Here is a 21673-nt window from a genome sequence, read left to right as displayed (position 1 = left end):
CGCCGCCCGGCGCCGCCATGCCCGGGCCGGCCGCGGGCAGCCGGGCGCGGGTGTACGCCGAGGTGAACAGCCTGCGGAGCCGCGAGTACTGGGACTACGAGGCGCACGTCCCGAGCTGGGGGTAAAGCGCCCCCCGGGCACCCTCCGGGGCCGCCCCTGCGCCCTGCAGGCCGCGGCCTGCCCGGCCCCCGGGTGCTTCCCCGCGGGGGCCCCCGCTCTCCCGGCTTGGGGCCTTCTCAGTTGTTTCCCTCTCCCTCCGCTCCCTTTTTCTCCCTCTTCTCGGTGCCCGCAGCAACCAGGACGACTACCAGCTGGTCCGCAAGCTGGGCCGCGGGAAGTACAGCGAGGTCTTCGAGGCCATCAACATCACCAACAACGAGCGCGTGGTGGTGAAGATCCTCAAGGTGAGTGTCCCGCCGGGGACCCTCCCCGCTGCCGTTCTCCTTTCAAGCAGGGACCTAGCAGGAAAGCAGCAGCGCTGGGGCCATCCGCCCGTTCGGTCTTGCCCGGCACCCCAGGACTCCTGGGTTTTGCTTCCTGGCTGTTTGGGCTGTCCTTGGGGGATGGAGCATGTGGGATGCTTTGACATCTCCCCCCGTTCTGCGCAGCAAAGCAGAAGCGCCGCGAGCCCCGGCGCTCCCAGCGCGCTGCACGTGCTGCCCGCGCTTGGTAAATCCGCTCCGGCGAGGCCTGTCCGAAGCAGCCCGGGTCAGCCGGAGCACGGCCGGAGCGGGGGTCCTCCCGCTGCCCTTGGCACAGCCGCTGTGCAGCCTTTTGGGGAGGCGGGGTGCTCGGTGGTCAGGGTTGGGGAAAGCAAAGCGCGTGTCGGATTCGGCCTTCCTAAGGCTGCGTGTGCCGCTCGCAGCGTGGTCAGAAACCCTGTGCGAAGCCGAGGAGGCCGAAGGAGCCTGCACGTTGAGCAGCGTTGGGGTGTGCTGATGGTTGCGAAGTTGGGGGCTGGGGACCTTCTTGAAGAAGTAATTACTTCTTGCAGAGGAAGCTGGCCAGGGCTGGAGTGGCTACGCGCGGTGTGGGGCGCTCCTTACCACGCTTGACGCTGAAGCGGTGCACGTGCAGAGAGGCTTGGTCACCGTCACCGTGACCTGGGGGCGGCGATGGGGCCGGGGGTGGCAAGAAACAGGACCAAAAGGATTGGAACCGAGTTGCTTTTTGGCTCAGGTTTGGCTGCTGCCCATGGCGGCTGTTTGTGGAAGCGGCAACACTCCTTGCTTGTTCCTCAGGAGCACGTGGGAGCTCCTTTCTGATCACGGGCGCGCTAAGAATTTGGACACGTGTTGATCTGCAGCGCGCAGGAGGCTTCCGAGCTCGGAGACTCGTCCTTGCAGCCGCTGCGGCCGGGAGCTACCTGGGAAGGGCGGCTCTCCGCAGCCCCCTTCTTTCCACAGGGGTGCAGGGTTGGTTGGGAGCAGGCGAGGGGCAGCTGGGGCAGAGGGGCGTGTTATGAGGGGGCCGCGGTTCGCCCTGGTTGCTGCGGTTTGTGGCAACTCCGCGTCCTGCCCCACATAAAAAGGCGCCACGGGGCTCCGCGACAGCAGCGCAGGTCTCCGGGAAAGCTGCTTCCTCGCCTCTCTCCCGGCCCCAAGAGCCTCCCCGGCGGCGCTGAGCCGTGAGGCCGCCGGCGAGAGCCGGGAGCCCCCGCTCCTCGGTGCCGCGCACGCCGCCCCGGGGCCTTGTCCCGCATCCGTGGTGGACGGCGCTGCCACCGGCCTCCCTGGCTTCCCCCTGCTCCCCCATTAACATGCGGACGGCGTTCCTGCGAGGGAAAGCAGAAAGTCCGGATAAATAAAGATGAACTTTCTTCTCGGTGGAAAGTGGGTCAGCGAAAAGCGAGTTTCCGAGCGCCGGGTCGCGAGCGTTATGAAAAAGCTGCGGAGTGTGGCAAGAGCATCGCGCTCCGGGCCGGGGAAGGTGCCGCCGGTTTCCTGTAGCTCGAGCTTCATCGCAAACGTGATTGCGTGTGTCTACAGCGGGGCCTTCGCAGATCGGCCCGGCCTCGCTGCTCCTCTTCGTTTGAGGTGGATTCTGCGAGGCGGGAAACGCAACCAAAAGTTCTCTGGTTTTCGTGTGGTTTTTGGGGTGAAATGAGGGGAGAAATTGCTGGGTGATGGGTGCTGCCGTCTAGCACAGGTTCTCCTTTCTTGGTGTGCTGCCTTGAGAGCAGAATTTATGCGTTTGGGTGATCTTCAGCAGGAGTCGCTGCCTCTCGTTAGGTGATGAGCGTCTCTTCTCGGCCTTGCTCTTTAAAGGAGCTCATCCTTGCTGAGCTCAGCTTAGTCCCACAGCAAGTATTTTTCCCTTGCTTTTTTTCGTTCCCTTTCTTTGGTCCTGTGGTACCTGATCATCTCGCACCTTCCTCCGGGGAGGTCAGGAAACTTTATCGGCCCGTCTCACATGCAGAACTGAGCCGCAGAGATTTCCTGTGTGACTGTGGGCAAGTCCCTCGGCCTCAGCAAAGTCAAGATTAGGGCAAAGGTCCCAGTCTGGTGCTGCACGAGCAAGATAACTCTCCTTTCCTATGAAGCAGCCCCTTGCCTCTAACCCTGGAGGCCAGGGAGCTCGTGGATCCGATTTCTGATGGATGTTGGAATATGCAAGCCCGTGGCTTAGGGCAAAGCGAGACACTTTGTGGCGCTGCCACAGGGCTCCTGCCTGTCCCCAGAGCCGCCCTGGCCCGTGCTCCCCCAAAGCTCTAGTGCTCAGGAGCGCGGCCGAGCGCCGCTCCCCAGCTCGCTGGCGCGTGCGGGGAGTAGGAGTTGGACAGAACCGCCGTCCTCGCTCCGGGGAGTCCTTGCTCCGGGGAGTCCTCGCTCCGGGGAGTCCTCGCTCCGGGGAGTCTTCGCGCGGCAGCTCCGTTCCTGCTGACCTTTCCGATCCGGTCGACCTCAGCGCAGCCGCGGGCATCGTGCTCCCGCGCGCGCCGGGCAGCGCCGGAGCGGGGCACGGGGACGCGATGTCCCTCTGCTGCCGGCCTTCGATTCGGAGCCGGCGCCTGGCTCGGGGCGCGAGGCCGGCTCCGCTGTGTGTGCGAGCGACGTTTGAGACGTCCCTTTCCAGGGAGTTGTGTGGCTCGAACACAGCTTGATCTTCCTTAGCCTAACTGGAGGAGATGAGGTTTTACGTGTGTTTGTTTGTTTATTGGTGGACCACTGAGTCTGGCCTGCAGCCTTTGTGCTACCTCTTTGCTCAACTTCCCATTTCCTTTAGCAGCTCGTCTTAGCTCCAACGTGTCTGCAGGCTCCTCTTCTACCATATCTAGAAACGTGTCCTCGCGCTCAACAAAAGCCACGTTCCTGGGCCGTGTGAGCAAGTTGCCCCTGCAAGACCAACGTTGCCCATTGCCTGTAATTCTGGCGTAGTCCTTTGGTGATCTGTGATTCTTTGATGAGAGCGCGGCCGTTACCTGCAGTCCCGGTTCTGGCTCTGGGTGTTCCCTTGCAGGGCTGCCATCCAAAGGGGCAGAATCCATGAGCAGAGTTGGCTGAGGAACGCAGGAGAGGGACCAGTGAAGCAGATTCTGCAGGAATGAGAAAAATCACCCCTTTCTCTTTTGGTGACTTTTGTCCCTCTGCGCCAAGTCCCCGAACTGGAGCTTTCAACCATGTACTGGGTTTCACAAGTGCATTTTTGCTTGCTTGTTTTTCCCCTGTTCCCTCTTTTGGGTTATTTTAGCCCTCCAGAGCTGTGCCCTGACCAGGGGCTGCTGCAGGCTCCTCCAGTGCTGCGCTCCGAGTCACCCTCGCAGCCAGGGACCCGTTTGGAGGGACCCCTGTGGCACTGCTCATCTTTCTGCTGTCTCTAAAAGCTTTCGAGCTGCGGTGCAGAGACCTGCCCTGAGGGGGCACAGGGAAAGAGGACTCAAAATGGCTCTGTGGGTGTGAAGAGGGAGCTGCACGTGAAAATAGGATAGGGCCATGCTGCTCCCTCGGGGCTACCGCTTTTGACCGTGTCGTTGACCTTCCAGCGCCGCCGTTCAATGCTGCTCCTGGCAGGGCTGTGTTTTCCGCGACTCCTGCGTTTGCCTTCGCCGCATCAGCTCTCCCTGGCCCACTTCCTCCTCCGGCAGGACTGAAGTGAGATGTTTTGCAAGAGAGCTGGGCACTCAGCTCTTCTTTTTTAAGCACCTGTTGCCCACACGGAGCTTGGCACGGTTTGCTGCTGGAGTCCGACCTTGTTTGGAGCTGCGGTCAACTGAAATGGTCCAGGGTGTCTAGGAGGGCCCTGGAGATGCAGCTCGTAACTCGAGGAGCGGCGTCCAGCGTGCCAGGAACTGGTGAGTTACCCAATTGCTCCTCCTGCGAGGAGGAAAAGGGCGAGTTACAGCAGCCTGTGTGTTAGCGTTGGCTTAGGGCACAGTCTGACCGAGTGTTTCCAGTTCTCTGCTGTGGTGGGAGTCGGGATCTGCCCCTTTGTGTCTCCCTTTTGGATGACTGCAGATGCCTCGATGCTCCGTGGGCTGCGTCCTGGGCCATGCAGCTCCACAACAGGGTAATTTTGGGGTAGTGCTGCAGGGGAGAAAAGCCGAGACTTTGGAGAGCAAAGACTAGGCCTTTTTATTTAAAGTTGGTTGGTGCACAGTGGCACAAACAGCATTAACGTCCTCGGGATTTGGATCTTCTGCTGCCGAACCTCGTGCCCCGCTGCCCTAGCTAGGGTCCCCTTCAGAGCACCCTCTGGGCTGAACCCGGCACCCCGGGGGCTCCTCAGAGCATCGTGTTCGCCCCTCGGCTGCCCCGCAAGTGCTTCCTGCCTCACCAGCTACTGTGGGTTCATGTAAAATGATTTTGATGATTTCGAATCTAACTTGGATCTTGCTTTTTTTCTTTCGGTCACTGCAACCATCACTTTGTTGGTTTTGTTTTTGTTTTTCTGTAAGTGTAGAAATATCCAGAGAATTTTGAATTACAAAGTTCTTTTCTGCCTTTGCTTGAGTTGCAGCAATGTGTCTGCCTGTTACTGGGAAAGGCTGGAACTGAAAAATCAGAGAAATGCCCGTTTCCCTTGCTTTAGAAATGGAGCAAAATAAGACAATTCGCCAGGCAGGCACCTCGTCCTTCAAGACAGGGAGTGATGGTTGCAGGTCTGTATTTAAAGGGTTATCTCAGCAAACAGTATTAATTCTCCTGGCTGGTGCTTACCACAGCTGGGCTCTTTCCCTGCTTGCAAGTTTCTGTGGATTCTGACGCAGGGGTCTGACCTCCTGCCTGCAGAGAGGTTTTTCTTCTGCACCTACGTGGGGACGAAGCCACTGCTCGTGACGTGTCACCTCTCACCCCCGCGAGGGAAGGCCCCGCGTGGGGGTCCCCGCTCCCTTCAGCCCAACCGTTTGAGTCGTCTCTGGCCCCTTCCACGGCCTGTTCTGTCCCGGCCGCTGCTGCGGTAGGTGGAAGAGTCCTCCTGTGATCCCGGAGCTCGTGGGGTGGGAGAGCTGCAGTGACAGGTCACCAGCTGGTGCCGGGTTGCACGAGTGCTGCCGAGCCCAGGAGGGACCATCCATCCCCCTGTGGCTTGAGGTCACCTTGCGCATCCAGTGCAGGGGACAAGCTCTAGGTTTGTCCCCGCGGCCACCCCGTGCCCGGCCCTCCCGAGGAAGGTCGCGATTATCCAGGAATTACCCAGGCGCTCGCGCTGCTCCCGGTACCGCCGCAGCTGAAGCGCAGACAGTTGAGACGTGTCTTTTAGCCTGGTTTCCTATGGAAACCAGCCGCGTGCAATCCTGCTGCCTGTCGGCCTCTCCTCCTGTGTCCCCCCCCGTAGTAATTTGGGCGCTTGTTGGCAAGCCCCAACGTTGCCAAAGTCTCCAAACTGTCAAGTTTCTACAGATTTCATGGGAATAGGTGTGGGTTTGGAGCGCAGGGACCCCTTTGGAGCCATCTCTGGAGGGAAAGGTTACAACAGGACTCGTCCTACCCACTGGAGAAGCGAAGTGGGGAAGAAAACATTGGGCTGCCTCTGCTGCTGGAATAGATCGAGTTGGAGTTTGCCCCTTCCTAAAACGCAGCCGTGCAAGTGTCGGCGGATCCGAGTTGGAAGCGGTGGATTTCTCGTAGCCATGAGCTCCGGTCCTGTACTGGAAATTCCCCTTGTGGGGCAGGGACCGAGCAGCGCTTGCAGCGTCAGCTGAAAGGCCACAGCTCACAGTTTGGTATAAGAAAATTGCCCGAAATAGGTAGCTAAAATATTCAGGCTGTCGGGGCTGATGTCCCAGGATCCCTGCCTGCTGGGAGAGGCAGATGGTTGGGGCCATAATAGCTTCAGCAGTTCACATTTAATCCATGTGTGTTTGGAGTCAACACCCCTGGAGAGACAGATCGGGTGACCGCGAGAGACGGTTGTAGCAACCGGACTTAATCCCGGCGCTCGGAGGAGACGCCGCGCGTTGTCTGCGGCCTCAGCAGTCCCGGAGGGAAATTTCCCTGCAAAATTTCCCTGGTTGTGGCCGCTCTGCAGCATGGGCCGCGTGTCACGGCCTTGGTGAATGGGGCAGCACGAGGCTCCTTGGGGCTCAGAGCCGCTTCCCAGTGTTGAGTTTTGGGGCAGGGATGTGTAACGACGTGGGAAGTGGTGTTGGCAGGTTTAATTGGGATAACGAGCTCTACTGGTGTGTGTGGGTAAGAGACGGCACGCGGTTGGCCAAGGTTTTGGCCAAGGTTTCTCCGTAGGAGGCTAGAGGTTTCCTCCTCCAAACTGGATGTGGGGAAGTGCCCCCACATTTCAGCGTCTGCCTTCAGGTGTCTTGGCCTTCCTCTTCGCCTTCGTCCTCGAAGGTGCTGTTCTCTTGCCTGTGTCTTCCGACGAGGGTGTATGTGCTGGGGCAGGGCGGGTTGGCCTTCTGGCGGAGGTGGAGCTGGACACCTCTATCCCGCTTCAAAAACAGGCAGGAACACATAGAAGTGACTGCAGCGAGGCTGGCCCGTCCCCAGCGAGGCGTCTTCCTGCCGCCTTCAGAAACGTGGCCCTCGGTCCCGCGTTTCCGTCCCCTGCTCTGCCTGCCTCTCCCGGCCCTTCCAACCTTTCCTGCCGGCTCCGCGTGCGCGTCGGAGCTGCCCTGCGCCGGCCGAGGCCGCGGCGGCTTCGCGAGGTGCTGGCGCTGCCCGCAGCAGCGTTGCTGATATTTCTGGCACTTTGCTTGGGGCTGAGAGTCCCAGCTCTTTGGTTTGAAAGCCTGAGCTCCTGCCTCTCAACTTGGAGGAGAAGGGCAGGTTGGAAGGTTGCAGCTACTCAAAGAGCCTGGAAAGGCAGCGTATATTATCATGTATATAAATGCCAGATTCTTCCAGGATATCTAAAACTTCTGCTCCTTCTTTTTGCTGAAATGCATGTTCCTTTGAGGGATCTAAAACCCAAGGATTGTCCCAGGTTGTCTCGGATGCCCTGGGACCGTGACCTGCCGTGTCCGTGCTCCGCGGACGTTGCCCGCGCGCGTCCGTGGGGACTGAGAGCCGCTGAGCTCTCGTGGCCGCGCGTCCTGCGCGGAGGAGACTGCGGGGCTGCTGCTGCCACCTCGCGGGTTGGGACACCCTGTGGGGATGTCCCACCCCGCCGCCTCCTTCCCCCTCTCCCAACAGCCAAGTCGCCCCAAGCTGGGAGGGGAAGGTGAAAACTAAACTGGAAATAAGCGTTCCCATGAGGAAAGCCCACAGACTGCGCAGGGGCTTTGCCAGGCCAGGGCTGCACAGATTTGATGAGGAGACGAAAACTGTTTAAAATATCCTTACGCTTAAGCTGTGGGCGGTGTATAGGAGCGCCGATGTGCCGTGTGGTTGGAGCCTTCTGCTCTTGGGGTGCTTACAAAACAGCCTCGCGCATGGGGAGCTGCAGCAACCTGGGAGCTTCCTAGGAATGTTGGTGCCAGAGGCTCCCCAGGCTTCATTTCATTGCATTAAAGCGCCCTTTGGAGGGAGCGGGCAGCAGAAAGGAGCAAAAAATAGTATTATGCAATTAAACAACGGCTGGGTGTTTGTCCTGTGGCTCTAAACATATAACGTGGAATTAGCATGTGCTGAGATTTCTACAGAGTCGTCCAAGGCACTTTTAACCAGAGTTACTTGGAGTCACAGCTGTGTGTGTCTAGAGTGCTGAGGTTTCCCCCGAAGGGCGCAGAGCTTCTCCTGGAAAGAAATGGGGGTTTAAAGAGATCCTGGTTGTTCAAGGGGTTGGTCTCCTGTGTGCCAGGCCCCGTGCGGCTGCCCCTTGAAGGCAGAAAGGTTCTCGCGTGAGGGTGGCAGCAGGGGGAAGAGGGAGGCAGTCGCTGGCAACGCTTGCTGCTGATTTCTGCAAGGACTCTCACTTCTAATTGCTTTTGTGTATTTAAGCCAGTGAAGAAAAAGAAGATAAAACGCGAGGTGAAGATTCTGGAGAACCTGCGTGGTGGCACCAACATCATTAACCTGATTGACACCGTCAAGGATCCGGTGGTAGGTGCCCGTGCGTCTCGGTGCGAGCGGTGGCCGCAGAGGTGGCTCCGGGCCTGCCCTTGGCCCTGTCCCTTGTGCCCGGGGCCGCCCAGGCCTCAAGCTAGCCTGGGGTGAACATGTCCAGCTCCGCAGGGCCTCTGCTGTCGTCTTGGTCCCGCTTGGGCTCTCGTCCCCCCAAGGTGGGGGACACCTTGCAGCTTGGCCGGCGCTGTCCCCGCTCCGTGGGGCTGGGAGCGGCGCTGGCTGCGTCGGGGCGCGAGGGCGGCTGGGGTCAGGCCCGGGACAGAGCAGGGTTGTGTTTCTCTTGCATTCCTGCTCCTGCCCTGCTCTCTGCAGGGAGGGTTGGGCAGGAAGCTAGAGCTTTTGTGAGGCTCTTGAAGCAAATAAAGGTCAAGAGGGTGTTTTAAACCATAACTTTCTCTCTGTCTTTGTCTTGCAGTCAAAGACCCCTGCTCTGGTTTTTGAGTACATCAATAATACAGATTTTAAGGTGAGTCTGGCTGTTTGAAGAGGGGGGAGGCTTCCCATTTCTGTGCCTGTGGTGACTGGATATGCCTTGAGGGGCTGAGAGGGGATTTGGCACTTGTCCCCTGCGTCAGCTTTGCCTTCCTTCCCTGGCTTAAATGGGAAACTTGTGAGGTTACAAAATCACTGCATCTCCTCGTGGCTTTGAAGAGGTAAGTCCAGGAGGGATGATCAGATCTGCTTACACCCTTCCCGACTGAGCCATTACTCTTGTGCTGTAATCCCATCTCCGCGCCGCTCCTCCCGGCAGCGCACGTGGTGGAGAGGGTTCCTCTGCTTTGTGCCCAGCTGCCGCAGACCTGGGCCTGGAGAGCAGCTCTCCCACTCCCCATGGGCCCGAGGACAGGCCTAAAAGACTCTTAGAAGCTTTTCTCCCATCCCTGGCTGCAATTGGAAGGCTCCCTTCCAATTTCTGGGGAGCTCTGGTCAAATTACGTGTTTCCGAGGTGGGATCCTTCTGGCCGAGTGCAGCAGTGCCTGGTGCTCTGCTGTGAACACTTCTGGCTGGCAGAAGCACCTTGCTATGCGAAAGGGACATGTAATTAGCAACCACACCAGTTCTGATGATATCTTTGCTTCCCCTTGTGACGTTTTGCCCTAAGTTATGAAGCCGGTGCTGGTGAATTAATTGAGCAGTTGTCCTTAGAAAGCCAGTGAGTGTCGCGTGCTACTCACAGACCCTCTCCTTATTACAGAGTGACACTTTTTATTTCATCGTCCTCCCTGCAGCCTCATGTCAATGGACACGCTGTCGCTCAGCGCGTGCCCTGAGCCCCGCAGAGGGGCTTGTGGTAGGAAGGAGGGGGTTTGTGGCCGGCCCCGGCGTCGAGAGGCGCTCACAGCCCCTCGGAGCCGCTCTGCCGAGCTGGGCGCCGCTGCGCGGGGCGCTGAGCGCAGCCGGAGCTGGACCCTTCCAGCCCTGCTGTTTTTAGTGCTGTTAATGCCCCGCAGAGACCGGGGTAATAGTAACCTGCAGCATGTCTGCCCTGACAGCTCTGGGCGGGGGGATAAGCGTTACCCTGGCAAGTAAACAGGAGTGCTACGTGGTGACCTTTGGGGGCTAATTAAAGCAGCCTTGTTTTGTCTGCGGTATTCCTGTGCCTTGGGTGCCTCTGCTTATCCTGGTGACCCAAGGAGGGAGGCTGATGTGGGAAACTCTCAACTTTCTGCTTAGAATTATTATTTTTTCAATATGTATTGAAACCAAATGGTTTCCTGGGGCCGTGGGCCAGCTCACTGAGCATCGCTTAGTGGCACGATCTAAAGGCGCGCGGTGCTGTGTCCTTAGAGAGGAAGAAGTGTCCTCCCAGGTGCCCCCCAGCACCTAGGTGTGTCTGTGGGCGCTGAGTGGTGCCCGAGCCTGGTGGCCAGCAGCGGTGCTGGTTGGGGGGCAGCGCTGCCCTCGCTGCCGCGCGAGAGCCGGTGCGGACACTCTTGCGTCCCTTCGGAGCACTGACCGGAGGGAGGAGGCGTGCTGGGTGCTGGCGCGTCCGAAAGCAGCACTGTTGTTGTGTAGGAGCTCCTTGGAGAAGACCTGGCTCTTGAGGAACTGCCAGAATCACAACCGTGGGAGTCCCAGGCTGAGAGAGCTGATGCTTTTTTGCTGACGCTGATTGGTACAAGACAGGAAGAACTTGTCTTGGGAATGTCGTCATGTCCCCCGGGGCATGCTCCGAGTTTGTCATTCACTCGTCTGAATTTCACTGGCTGCGTGTGGACCGCGTGGGTTATTTGAGCTTGCCCGCTCCCCACCGTCTGGCTGGGGAGGTTTTGGGGGCCGCAGGGAACCAGTGGCTTGCAGAGGGTGACAGAGCACTGGAACAGGCTGCCCAGAGAGGTTGTGGAGTCTCCTTCTCTGGAGATCTTCCAAACCCACTTAGACGCAGTCCTGTGCCACATGCTCTGGGTGACCCTGCGTGTGCAAAGGGGTTGGACTAGATGATCCCTAGAGGTCTCTTCCAACCTTAAGCGTTCTGTGATTCTATGAAAACTGCTGCAAGCACCTGGGGCATCCTTGATGCTGAGGCCTCTGAGCTGTTTCTTCACTTGCTCGGCGCGCTTTCCACTTGGCATCACTCCAAAATAGACCAGTTGTGTTAAAGGCCTTAGCTTGGTCCAGCCCTCTACACATGAGAGCATCCAGTGTCACGTTGTCTCTGCTATTGCCCCTGCCATCCTTCTGTTTCTTTCTGCTTCACAGTCCTGGTTTTCCCATCTCAGGCAGTCAAGTTTTCGTGGGATTAACTGCCCCCTGAGCTAACCCTGGTGTGACAGGGACCTCTTCTCTTTGTGTCGAGGTGGTAGCTCTTGATCCACCCACCTCTGCGTTGGCTTCAAGACTCTCTGCAATGCTGGTGAGAACCATATGTCTCCTTCGAATCATCTTCAGGGTGTGTGAAGGGTTCCCAAAGCGATTCCCAAGGCGGCCTGTGTACAACAGGTGACTGCCAGCTACCTTGGAGGACGGCATTATTCCCTCTGCTCTGTTTGTGATAATTGTTTCCAAGGTTGGATAATCTCCTTATCGGTTGTCTCCTTCCTGGCAGAGTTGCTTTTCATGATCAGAAGCAACCTTTTTGGTTAATGATATCTCTTTCCTCTCTTCAAAGGGCACTTGTTGCTGTTGATGTCTGTGCAGTTGTGAGAACAGCAGCCAGGTTCATTCCACGTGGACAGAAGCTGCTGTTTTATCAGTTCTGTCAAGACTGTGGCTACAGACGACCCTCATCATCAGTGCAAACTCGTATTCATAGAATGCTTAAGGTTGGAAGGGACCTCTAGAGGTCATCTAGTCCAACCCCTTTGCACACGCAGGGTCACCTAGAGCACGTGGCACAGGACTGCGTCCAAGGGGGTTTGGAAGATCTCCAGAGAAGGAGACTCCATAACCTCTCTGGGCAGCCTGTTCCAGGGCTCTGTCACCCTCACTGGCAAGAAATTTTTCCTTAAGTTCCTGTGGAACTTTTGATGTTTCAGTTTGTGGCCATTACCTCTAGTTCTGTTGGTGGCCACCAGTGAAAAGAGGCCGGCCCCATCCTCCTCACTGCCTCCCTTGAGGTACTTCTAGACACTGCTCAGGTCCCCTCTCAGCCTTCTCTTCTCCAGGCTGAACAGGCCCAGCTTCCTCAGCCTCTCCTCATAGGGCAGATGTTCCAGGCCCCTGATCATCCTTGTGGCCCTGCGCTGGACTCTCTCCAGCAGCTCCACATCCCTCTTGTCCTGTGGAGCCCAGAACTGGACACAGTACTCCAGATGTGGCCTCACCAGGGCTGAGTAGAGGGGCAGGATCACCTCCCTCGACCTGCTGGAGACGCTCTTCTTAATGCACCCGCGTTTGACTACTTTTAAGTGACAGGATAAGCAGCCTTACGTGGTACCTCTCTAGAGTTGGTTATGTTGTCTTCAACTACATGGCTGGATCCCTTCTTAGACTGATGGGTCTAGTTTTGTGGGGCTGGTGAGCCAGAGGTTGATTAAATGTATATTGTGCTGTGGGAGGAAGGCAGCTCGTGCATGTGGCCCGTGTTTCTCTTCAGATCTGTTGTATAACTGGTCATCTGTGAATACTCGAGTATCTGTGTGTACTCCAGTTACAGTCATCTGCCTTAACTTGGCAATCCAGAAATTGTTAGGAAAAAGAAATACCTTAATTCTAACTGCTTTCAGAGGAGAAATGGGCCTCTGTCCCTCCGATACCATAAACTGTCACTGTTTTGTTTAATCCCCAAGTGCTCCTGCCTCTGTGCAGGCCCCTGGCTGACTTGGAGAGACAAATCCCTTGGGGAGTAGGAAAGGGGACTGAACCCCTGGGTGTGCAGTTGGCTCACAGGGCTGAGCAGCAGCGGGGAGTGCAGCCACACGGTCGTCTTGGCATCTTCGTTGTGCTGTAGCTGCTGAGGAAGAGGGTTTGGGAGCGAAACCTTTCGCTGCTTGTGCCCCTGGGCGAATTTTCAGGTGAAGCTGCTGCGAGGAAGCGTCTCCGTGTGTTTCATCTTTGCACATCTCAGATGAGCTCAAAAAAGAGTTGGTGCCTTCCGTAGAGGAAGGCAGAGCTGTGAAGGAGCCTCTCCTTGTTGTGGCTGCCAGGGGCCGGGATGTTTGGAGGCAGTTTCTGCTTGTGTTGCTGCTGCCTGCTCTGCACCCCAGCCTTGTGGGACCCGACCCAGCTCCCCGAGGGCTGGTGTGATGTGGAGCGCTGGCCACTGCCTGAGCAGATACTGGAGGTGGGTTTAGGACAGCAAGGCCTGCGGTGACGTTTCCGGTGGCTCTCGTCCAAAGAGCCAGGCTTTAGGAGCCAAGTGTGGGAGATGTCTGCAAAGCAGGAGGGCCTGCTTTTGCCTGCTAGGTTGGGCAAGGAGGTTAGGGGGGCTCCAGTGACGCTTTCCCAGGGAAATGTTGGGCCAGTTTGTGCAGTGGAGACACCCACGTGGCTGCGTGGGAGCAGGGAAGAGCCAAGAAGGTTCGTGGCGGGACCGCTGCGGGCAGCGAGTGGAGCCTCCCGCGTGTGGCGCAGCGGGAGGGTCGGAGGTGCCGCATCAGCTGCGTCGTGGGGCCCAGAGGAGGATCAGTGACCTTGTCCCATCCCTCCCTACAGGCAGAGGAGCCAGGGCACAGGGCCCTGGGGCTCCAGCCTTGCTCTGCTGCTGCCGTTCCTGTCCCTGGCCCACGCCAGGTCGCGTGGAAGCAGTCGGCTGCCCTTGGATGCTTTGGTGTTGCCGAGTGGAGTGTGTTAGCGTTGAGCAAGGCTGGGGATTCACAGCAGGACCTGGTTATAGCATCTTCATCCCTCCCAAACTGTGCATTATCCCAGCAAGCTGTTTCCTTAGGGAGCTCAGCTGGGCGCTGCTGGCAGGGCTTGGCCCTGGCTTGTGTGTAAGGGAGCCCCTGTGACCAGAGCAGCACATCTGTCCCTGCTGTAGCTATGTCCCTTTTGCTCCTTGCGACTTGTCTGCTTCGCTGCATTGCTCGTAAGCATTGAGATCATCCCAGCTCCTGAGACTGGAGAGCAGCTTGTGTACCGGAGGCCGTGTTGTGTACCGTGCCTCTAAATGACACGTGGTTGTTGCTAGACCCTTCCCAGGGCAGCAGTGGGAAGGATTCCCTACGTATGGCTCCGGCCCGGAGCGTGGCAGCGTGAGAACCCTCTTAGGTCTTCTGAGGATCTTGTCTTGGGCTTGGAGATTCTTGTTGGAAAGGAGAAAGGAGTCCGGTCCTGTGGGTCTCCCATGACCATTCTTCGTGGCCCAGCCCCTTCAGCCTCCTGTTACCCTGTCTTCTCACCTTGCTTTCCTGGGAGCAGAGCAGCCGCCCAGCTGGGGTGGCACAGAGCAGCCTGGGGCCGCTTGCGACCCAGCCTAGGAATGACAGGCTGAGGATTTCTCCAGTGACCGCTGATAACGCAGCGTGGCTTCAAACACACCTTGGATCTTTGTTGCTCCCGCGGTGGCAATGAGCGACCGCAGAGGGACGTGGCAGAGAGGAGGGTGGCAACTTGTGCCCGCACCGAGCGTGTCACCACAGCCCTGTGCCACACACAGGGAACAAAACTATTGCAGATCCAGACTATTAATTTTGTTTCTCTCTTCCTCTCCCTCCCCAAATCTATTTCAGCAACTGTACCAGATCCTGACAGACTTTGATATTCGATTTTATATGTACGAGCTGCTGAAGGTGAGTGCCATCACGTGTCCTGTGCAGCATCCCCGTCCCGCAAGCAGGGCAGGCCTGGGGGAAGCTCTAGCTGCAGAGCCCGTTACCAGGAGGCATTAGGTCGATGTGGGGACCGTCACTCGTCACGGAAGGATCTCTGATTCTCTACGATCTGCTCCTCTCCTCCCCAGCGAGCCGTGATTGCGAGTGGCTGGGTAGGGCTTTGTGGAGGGAGCCCTGGGAGGCGTTTGGAGGCTTGAGCAAACCTGTTCCTGGGGACCTGGAGGCTCTGGGCACCGCAGAGAGCCAGAAGAGAAGAGCAGCTCCAGGCTTCCTTCTGCAGTGACCAAATGAAGGGGGTGACTTCACTTGCTTGGTGTCAGAGCCCTGTGTCTGTGGCAGGGACAGGCTGGGGGACTGTCAGGAACAAGCTGGCCCGCTCAGCACCCTGCAGTCCGACACCCCCATCAATTTGGTCTTGGCAACCAAGTCTTTGGTCCTGTATTTGATGCAACTCTGCTCCTCCCCTTTGAGCCATGCCAGCTGAAGCCGACCCCTCTGCAGAAGGGTGACAAGTGCCCCAGACACTCCTCCTTGCTCGCCTAGCCTGCACCTTCCTATAGAAGTCCCCGGGGAGCCGTATGGCAGCTCTCTAAGGTCTCCTGCGTGGCCCCTCTGGGGTCTCGGGCTGCAGGAGGCCCCGGGGCACCAGGCCGTGTGCGGGTGCCAGCTGCAGCGGGGCTGCTTCGTGCTGACCTGCTGCAGCGACGGCCGTTCCCAGTGGGGCCTCAGCAGGACTCGGCCCTTCGTGGGTGCCCTCTATCTGCAAGTGAGTGGCCCTGCTTAGGGAAGGGCTGTGTTGTCCTTGGGAGCAGCTGGTCCAGCGTGTTACATGTCTGTCCAGCAACAGAGATCCCAAGAGCACTGCCAGCCCTCACTGTGCTGTTGCCTGTGGGCCCATGTCACTACAGAGAGGTTCCCCGAGCCCCTGCTGGGATGGAACCCGTTCCCCCTGCCCTTCCCTGTGGCAGGGACCCACGGGCAGCGTCAGTCCTCTGGCACGGGTGCCTAGACTGCCTCCTCCTCCAGTGTCCCTGTCTGGAGACCTTGGAGCGTCTGATAGGTGCGGATGGATGGCTGGATCCCCTCACTCCGCCTCGGAGCCGAGCGAGCCGCGTCCTCCTTCCCGGAGGAGCAGCTGCGCGGGGGGATGAGCAGTGCAAGGGCACGGAGCTGGGAGCTGCGAGCCGCAGCGCTGCCCCCCCGTGCCATCCCCTGCCTTCTGGAGCGCTGATCCTGCTCCCAGGAGCAGGGCACAGGGCACTCGAGCGCTCAAACAGGAGCTCTGGAGCACTCGGGATGCACTGCAGAGCCATGAGAGCGGGTGCGTGTGGGAATTGGCTCCAAAAGGAGAAGCGCCTGCCTGGTGCAGGCTGGGGCACATCGGGCTCACCTGCAAGCGCGACTCCTCTCCGGGGTGATCCTGCTTCTCGCTGACACCTGCCTGTTGTGCTGTTGATGCTGTGCCCGTGGTTACAGCCACATCTAATGTGTGTGTGTGTCTGCCAGGCCCTGGATTACTGCCACAGCATGGGCATCATGCACAGGGACGTCAAGCCCCACAACGTCATGATAGACCACCAACAGAAAAAGGTACCGTGGCACCGGCGCTGATGGGAGGGTTTTTTTTTTTTTTTTCCACCCCCCAAGGAAAGTTGAAACTCGGTCGCCTCCATACCCACAGTCTGGGTTGCTATATTTGTTTTTCATCATTTCTTTACCTATTGCCCTCCCCTTGGGCCCATATCAGGAGATTAACGCTCTCCAGTGAGACTCTGGCTGAGTGGGTGTTTGAGCCTTGGAGGGGGCTCCTCTCCCCAGCTCTGCCCCTCTCTGAGGGAGCAGCAGTTATTCCTGCCTGGAATAAGCCAGGGGAGTTGCAGTGGGCAGGAGGGTGGAGGCTTCTCTGTTGGTTGGTTCTTTAGGCCTTGTCTGTAACAGTTTTCCCTCGGGAACCTAGTTAGAGCCTGGGGGTGCTCGTACCCAGCTCTCTACAGTGCAGTTGGGCAGCTGGGGGACCGGGAGCTGCTGCAGCAAACGAGCTCTGGTCCATGGACCCCTCCGCGTGGCTGGGCAGGCAGGACGGGGCTCGCTGGGAGAGGGAATCTCTTACAGAGCAGTTGTCTGCAGGGACGGAGCTGGTCGCCCTCCTGGCAGCTGCAGAGAAGCCACTGTCCCTTGTGGGATGTGGTGGCCGCCGCTCTGACCTCGTTCCCTACCCTCAGCTCCCAGTTATTGCGAGCGCTGCTTGCGGACCCGGTCCCAGTACAGGACCTGGAACACCAGCTGGCCCTCGCTCATGCCCTCGTGCAGTGACCGGCCTTGTTTGGCCGGTGACATTGGTAGGGAGCAATTTACCCAGTAATAATGATTTGAGTTGACTTGGGAGGCAGAGAAACTCTCCAGGACAGGGTAAACCCCACCAGCACCGCATGGCGACAGGGGGAAGGGGACAGCATGACCAGAGAACTGCTGAGAGCATCTCCTGCCCTCGGAGTGCCTCCCTGCGCCCAAGTCTCCGCTCGCGCCACGGGGCTGAGGGGCTTCGGTGGACGTGGCCCCCTCTGACTCATTGGTCCCGAGGCAGCACCCGTGGCCTCTGACTCTGTGTCTCTCTCGCCCGGTTAGCTGCGGCTCATAGACTGGGGCTTGGCAGAATTCTACCATCCCGCTCAGGAATACAACGTCCGCGTGGCCTCGAGGTACTTCAAAGGACCGGAGCTCCTTGTGGACTACCAAGTAAGAGTCTGCTCCTCGCCGCTCGCCCATGGAACTGCTGGGGGCTGCCCTTTGGCCACCGCTGGGTTGGCCTGGCAGGGAATGACGTGGTCGGGGGGTTGGAAGGCTGAGGTTGCCTCCTGCTGTTGGGGAAGCAGCCTGTGGGGAGCACGGCCTGCCTGACGGCTTCTCCTTCCCCCCTCAGATGTATGACTACAGCTTGGACATGTGGAGTTTAGGCTGTATGCTGGCTAGCATGATCTTCCGAAAGGAGCCCTTCTTCCATGGCCAGGACAATTATGACCAGGTAAGGACTTGGCTACCTGGCTCATCTCGTGAGGGACTTCTTGCCATCTCGTGTGCGTGTGTGATGGGGAGGTCCTGGGGATGTGGTGACCAGGCTGGGAGGGCACTGGCTTCCTTGAGCCACCCGGGCTTACACATCTCCTGCGTTAAGGAGGAAATTGTTTTATGCTCATGTTGCAAAAACAAGTTTCAAGGAGATTTTTACCTTCAATCTGGGAAGTTTCCAGACTGAGAGATCTTGGATTTGGGTGGCTCTGCCTCTGTGAGACAGTCCTGTCTGTTGGCATCAGACCAGAAAGGAGCCACAAATTCAATAGCAATCACCCTGGCAGGATCTGCTCCCTCTGCCAAGCCGGTGGCCGGCCCTCCTGCCCTCTCTCAACATGCTTTTTGTTGCAGCTGGTTCGCATCGCAAAGGTCCTGGGCACAGACGAGCTGTATGGCTATCTCAAGAAGTACCACATAGAACTGGACCCGCACTTCAATGATATCCTGGGCCAGTAAGTGGGGAGTGAAATGCAGCCTTTGTTCCTTGCAATGGAAGGAGATGAGTCGAGTGTCCGTCCCCCAAAGTTCTCGCTTTGATCCGCGGGTCGCAGCGGTGCTGCTGGCCTCCTGGCTGGCTGCTCCCGTCGTCCCGCAGCCCACGGAAACGCGGCCTCTTCCCTTCACCTCTCCCATGATGCACGAGCCGGCCCCTGCCCCTCTCTTCTTGGGCTCGTTGACATCCTAGGGTGAAGATGTAAACACTGGAGCACTATGTGGGCTGAGGGGGCAAGAGCTTCATGTGCCTTTTTCAAAAGGCTTCGCTTCTGATTTTCTTCTGTCCTAGACAGAGAGGCAGACAGCTGTCTGGGACCAACTCTCCCGTTTCCCCCACAGTTTTTCTTTCCCTAGTGGGTAAGAAAAACAGCGAGGGGGGAAAGGAGTGATGTGTGCTGAGATCCAGACTGGTGGAGAGCTCAGTTGCACATCACCTTTCCAGGAGATGTTTGACCAAAATCAGAAGCGAAGCCTTTTGAAAAAGGCACATGAAGCTCTTGCCCCCTCGGCCCTGCTTCAGAAGCTCAAAATCTCCTAGTTTACATATCCAAAAAGCCTGGAATTGGATGGGAAAGTGAATACAGCTTGGGTGAAGCAGGTTGGCTGGCAAAGCAGAGCACCCCTGGTGCCACGGTGTCACCATGCGTGCTGGTGTCCAGGCCCTGGAGCTGCAAGGGAACTTATTGCACCCTTCCCAGCTTGGCATTTCCCAGACGTCAGACATCATCCACGTGATTGTGTGCCTAAAGGAAAGGATTTTCCCCTTTGGCAAACACTTGCTGAGCAGCAGCTTGTGCAAGGAGGGAGGCAGAGTCCCTCGCGACCGTCTCTTCCCAGCAGTGAAGCGAAGCAGGTGCCTCCCCTGGCACTTGTTGGTACCGCTGTGCTGGGCAGATCCGGGCAGTGACAGCAAGTCCCTTTGCAGGCATTCCCGGAAACGCTGGGAGAACTTCATCCACAGCGAGAACAGACATCTGGTGAGCCCTGAAGTCCTAGACCTCCTGGATAAGCTCCTGCGGTATGACCATCAACAGAGGCTGACTGCCAAAGAGGCCATGGACCACCCCTATTTCTGTGAGTCTGGAGCCCAGCGGGGCCGGCTGGGAGAGGGAGGGATGTTGGGTGGCAGGGAAGCGTCAGCTCTCGAAGGAGCCTTGGCCGGTCCTTAGGTTTTGAGGGCAGTTTCTCTGGAAGCGTTGGCCAGGGTGGAGCTTCCGATTATTAAGTGCTGCTTCCCCTTCCTGCCCGCTCGGTGTCCTGCAGATCCAGTGGTGAAGGAGCAGTCCCAGCCCAGCTCAGAAAATGCTGTACTCTCCAGTGGCCTGACAACAGCACGATGAAGACTGGAAAACGACGGGTAATTCAAGATGTTTACAAATAAAAACAAAACCTTCGGTCACACAGTGAAGGGAAATGAACCAAGGCCCCCCCCTCCCTTCCCCTCCCCTTTATACTCAGCAGAAATCTAACCTTGTGGGGGGGGTCATAAACCTCAGTTCCTCTCTGGTGGTTGTGGTTAATGTAACTCTAACCCTGTGGTACCAAAGCCCTGGGCAAATGGTTTTGCAAGAGCTAAACGTATAGTGATATAGTGATATCCCCAGGGCTCAACACGACTGATTCTGGTTCACATCTCTATGGATCCTACTCTTCCTTCTCAGTCCAGCCTTCCCCGCCATCCCGGTGGGGAGAAATTTGCCGTTCCACCATCAGCCCTTAGCTTGCCTCTTTCTAAACTTGCCTTTCCCCCCTACACTCTCGCTGAACCAAATTCAGGCTGGGGGTTAGCAGGTGCCGCTCTCTTGAGGTCCGAGTCCTTCTGCTCACTCTGCGCTTGAATTTGACCCTTGAATTCCAGTTTCAATTGCAGATGCCAGAGCAGCGGGTTGGGGGGGTGGGATGGGGAAGTTCGACAACACCAAGCCCCGCTCCCAGGAGCAGCCCCGGAGTGGTTTTGAGCATTAAAATAACGACGCTCTCTGAGTCGCCGGGGAGAGGCGAGAGCCTCCCCGGGTGCGTATGACGAAGGCTCCATCCGAGAAGAAATTCGAGGACCTGCTTTGGAAACCTGTGAATGCCAAGGGCTACTCGCGCAGCGCAGGCGGGTCGAGGGGCTGCCTGGACCTTCCCGCGGGGCTCGGAGCGTCGCCAGCGCGAGACGTTGTCGCGTCGGAGGTGGCGACGCGGTTTCCCCGCGCACGGCGCTCCGGCGGGTCCATCCAGCACCGTAGGAAGGGAAGCGGGGACGGAGGAGTGGCGGGAAGCCTGGCAGGAGACGGGGGGAAGGATGAGGAAACAGCGGCGCGATGGGAGCAGAGCTGTCGGGGAAGGGGGCCGTGCAGCTACTGATCCAGGACTTTGGATCCACGTAGTGTTTTAACAAAATCAGCCATTTGTTGACTTCTGGGGTGCCGGTCCTGTTGCGGGGGGTGGGGGTTTCGTCTCGTGGGTTCTCTCATCAGATCCCTTGATGGCTTCATCGCCCCACAATTCACAGTTGCCTCCTCTACTTGTTCTGTGTGTAACTTCATCAAGTGGTTCTGGTGATAACTCAAACCTAGAAGCTGGAGATAGTGTTTTCCCACCAGCACCTAAACACAGAATTTCCTTCTGCGGCATTGTCGAAATAGTTAATTTTTTTATAAGGTTACAATGTTTCTATTTGAAACATCTGTTTACATTCCATATTCCAATAAAGTTCTATTGGCATCGATAGCAGGTCAATCCATTTGTATAATTCACTGAAACCAATAAATATCTATACGTCTGACCCGCTGTCGTCTCGAATCTGTGGGTCATCCCCCAAAAGCAGCTGAAGGACAGCGGGATCTCCTGCTCTCTGCTTGGCATTTGTTTCTGAGCCGGTCACCGGGGCACAGTGGCCTGCGGAGGAAGCGGGAGGTTTTTTGGGTGTCCTGGGCCTCGAGTCTCTCGAGGGGCTGGTGCTCGTGTTCCTGAACTTGGACTGTGTTACCCGGCTGGTTGTCCAGCATTGGGAGTTTGGAAGGGGCTGGTTCGTGCCCAGAGTTGGGAATTCTCCATGCGTGCCCTTGCACGTGCGTCACCTGCCCCTGCTGGCTGGATGCTCCGGGTGTCTCTGTGCTAACACGCGGTGTTCTTGGATAGTTCTGCACGGGTGTTTGGGTTGTTCCCTCGAGGACGTCCCAAGCAGCCCTTCCTCATGTGCTCCCGTGCTTATCTGGGTATGGCAGGGAGAGCCTGCGCCCTTTCCGACTCCGGGGTGTTGGTGTTCCCAAGGGCTGCAGATCCGAGGCTGCCGGAGCCGCTTCCATGGTGCTCTTAGGGTGGGAAACACTCGTGTGGTTGGAAATGGACTCGCAGCGGCTGCAGGGGCAGGACCGAGCGGCCGGGCCCAGCGAGGGCTGGGGTTCCCGCTCCTCCCTGTGCCCCACGGTCGGGAGCGCATCCTTAGGAAG

The 21673-nt window shown here is 57.9% G+C and overlaps 1 protein-coding gene across 1 annotated transcript; it reads left to right on the top strand.

The window, feature by feature from the left end:
• Nucleotides 1-19639, top strand: CSNK2A2 (casein kinase 2 alpha 2). Its single transcript, XM_088536454.1, has 11 exons — nucleotides 1-121; nucleotides 293-404; nucleotides 8334-8435; nucleotides 8875-8925; nucleotides 14571-14630; nucleotides 16179-16262; nucleotides 17298-17408; nucleotides 17593-17694; nucleotides 18093-18193; nucleotides 19162-19310; nucleotides 19500-19639. The coding sequence occupies exons 1-11, from the start codon at nucleotides 18-20 to the stop codon at nucleotides 19574-19576; spliced, it is 1053 nt and encodes a 350-aa protein (XP_088392580.1). The 5' UTR covers nucleotides 1-17; the 3' UTR covers nucleotides 19577-19639.
• Nucleotides 19640-21673: the final 2034 nt, after the last annotated feature.

Source organism: Tinamus guttatus, unplaced genomic scaffold, assembly GCF_059628265.1.
Source record: "Tinamus guttatus ecotype Peru unplaced genomic scaffold, ASM5962826v1 Tinamus_guttatus_pri_ptg000674l, whole genome shotgun sequence".
NCBI lineage: Eukaryota > Metazoa > Chordata > Aves > Tinamiformes > Tinamidae > Tinamus > Tinamus guttatus.
This window is presented reverse-complemented; position numbering and strand designations above follow the sequence as displayed.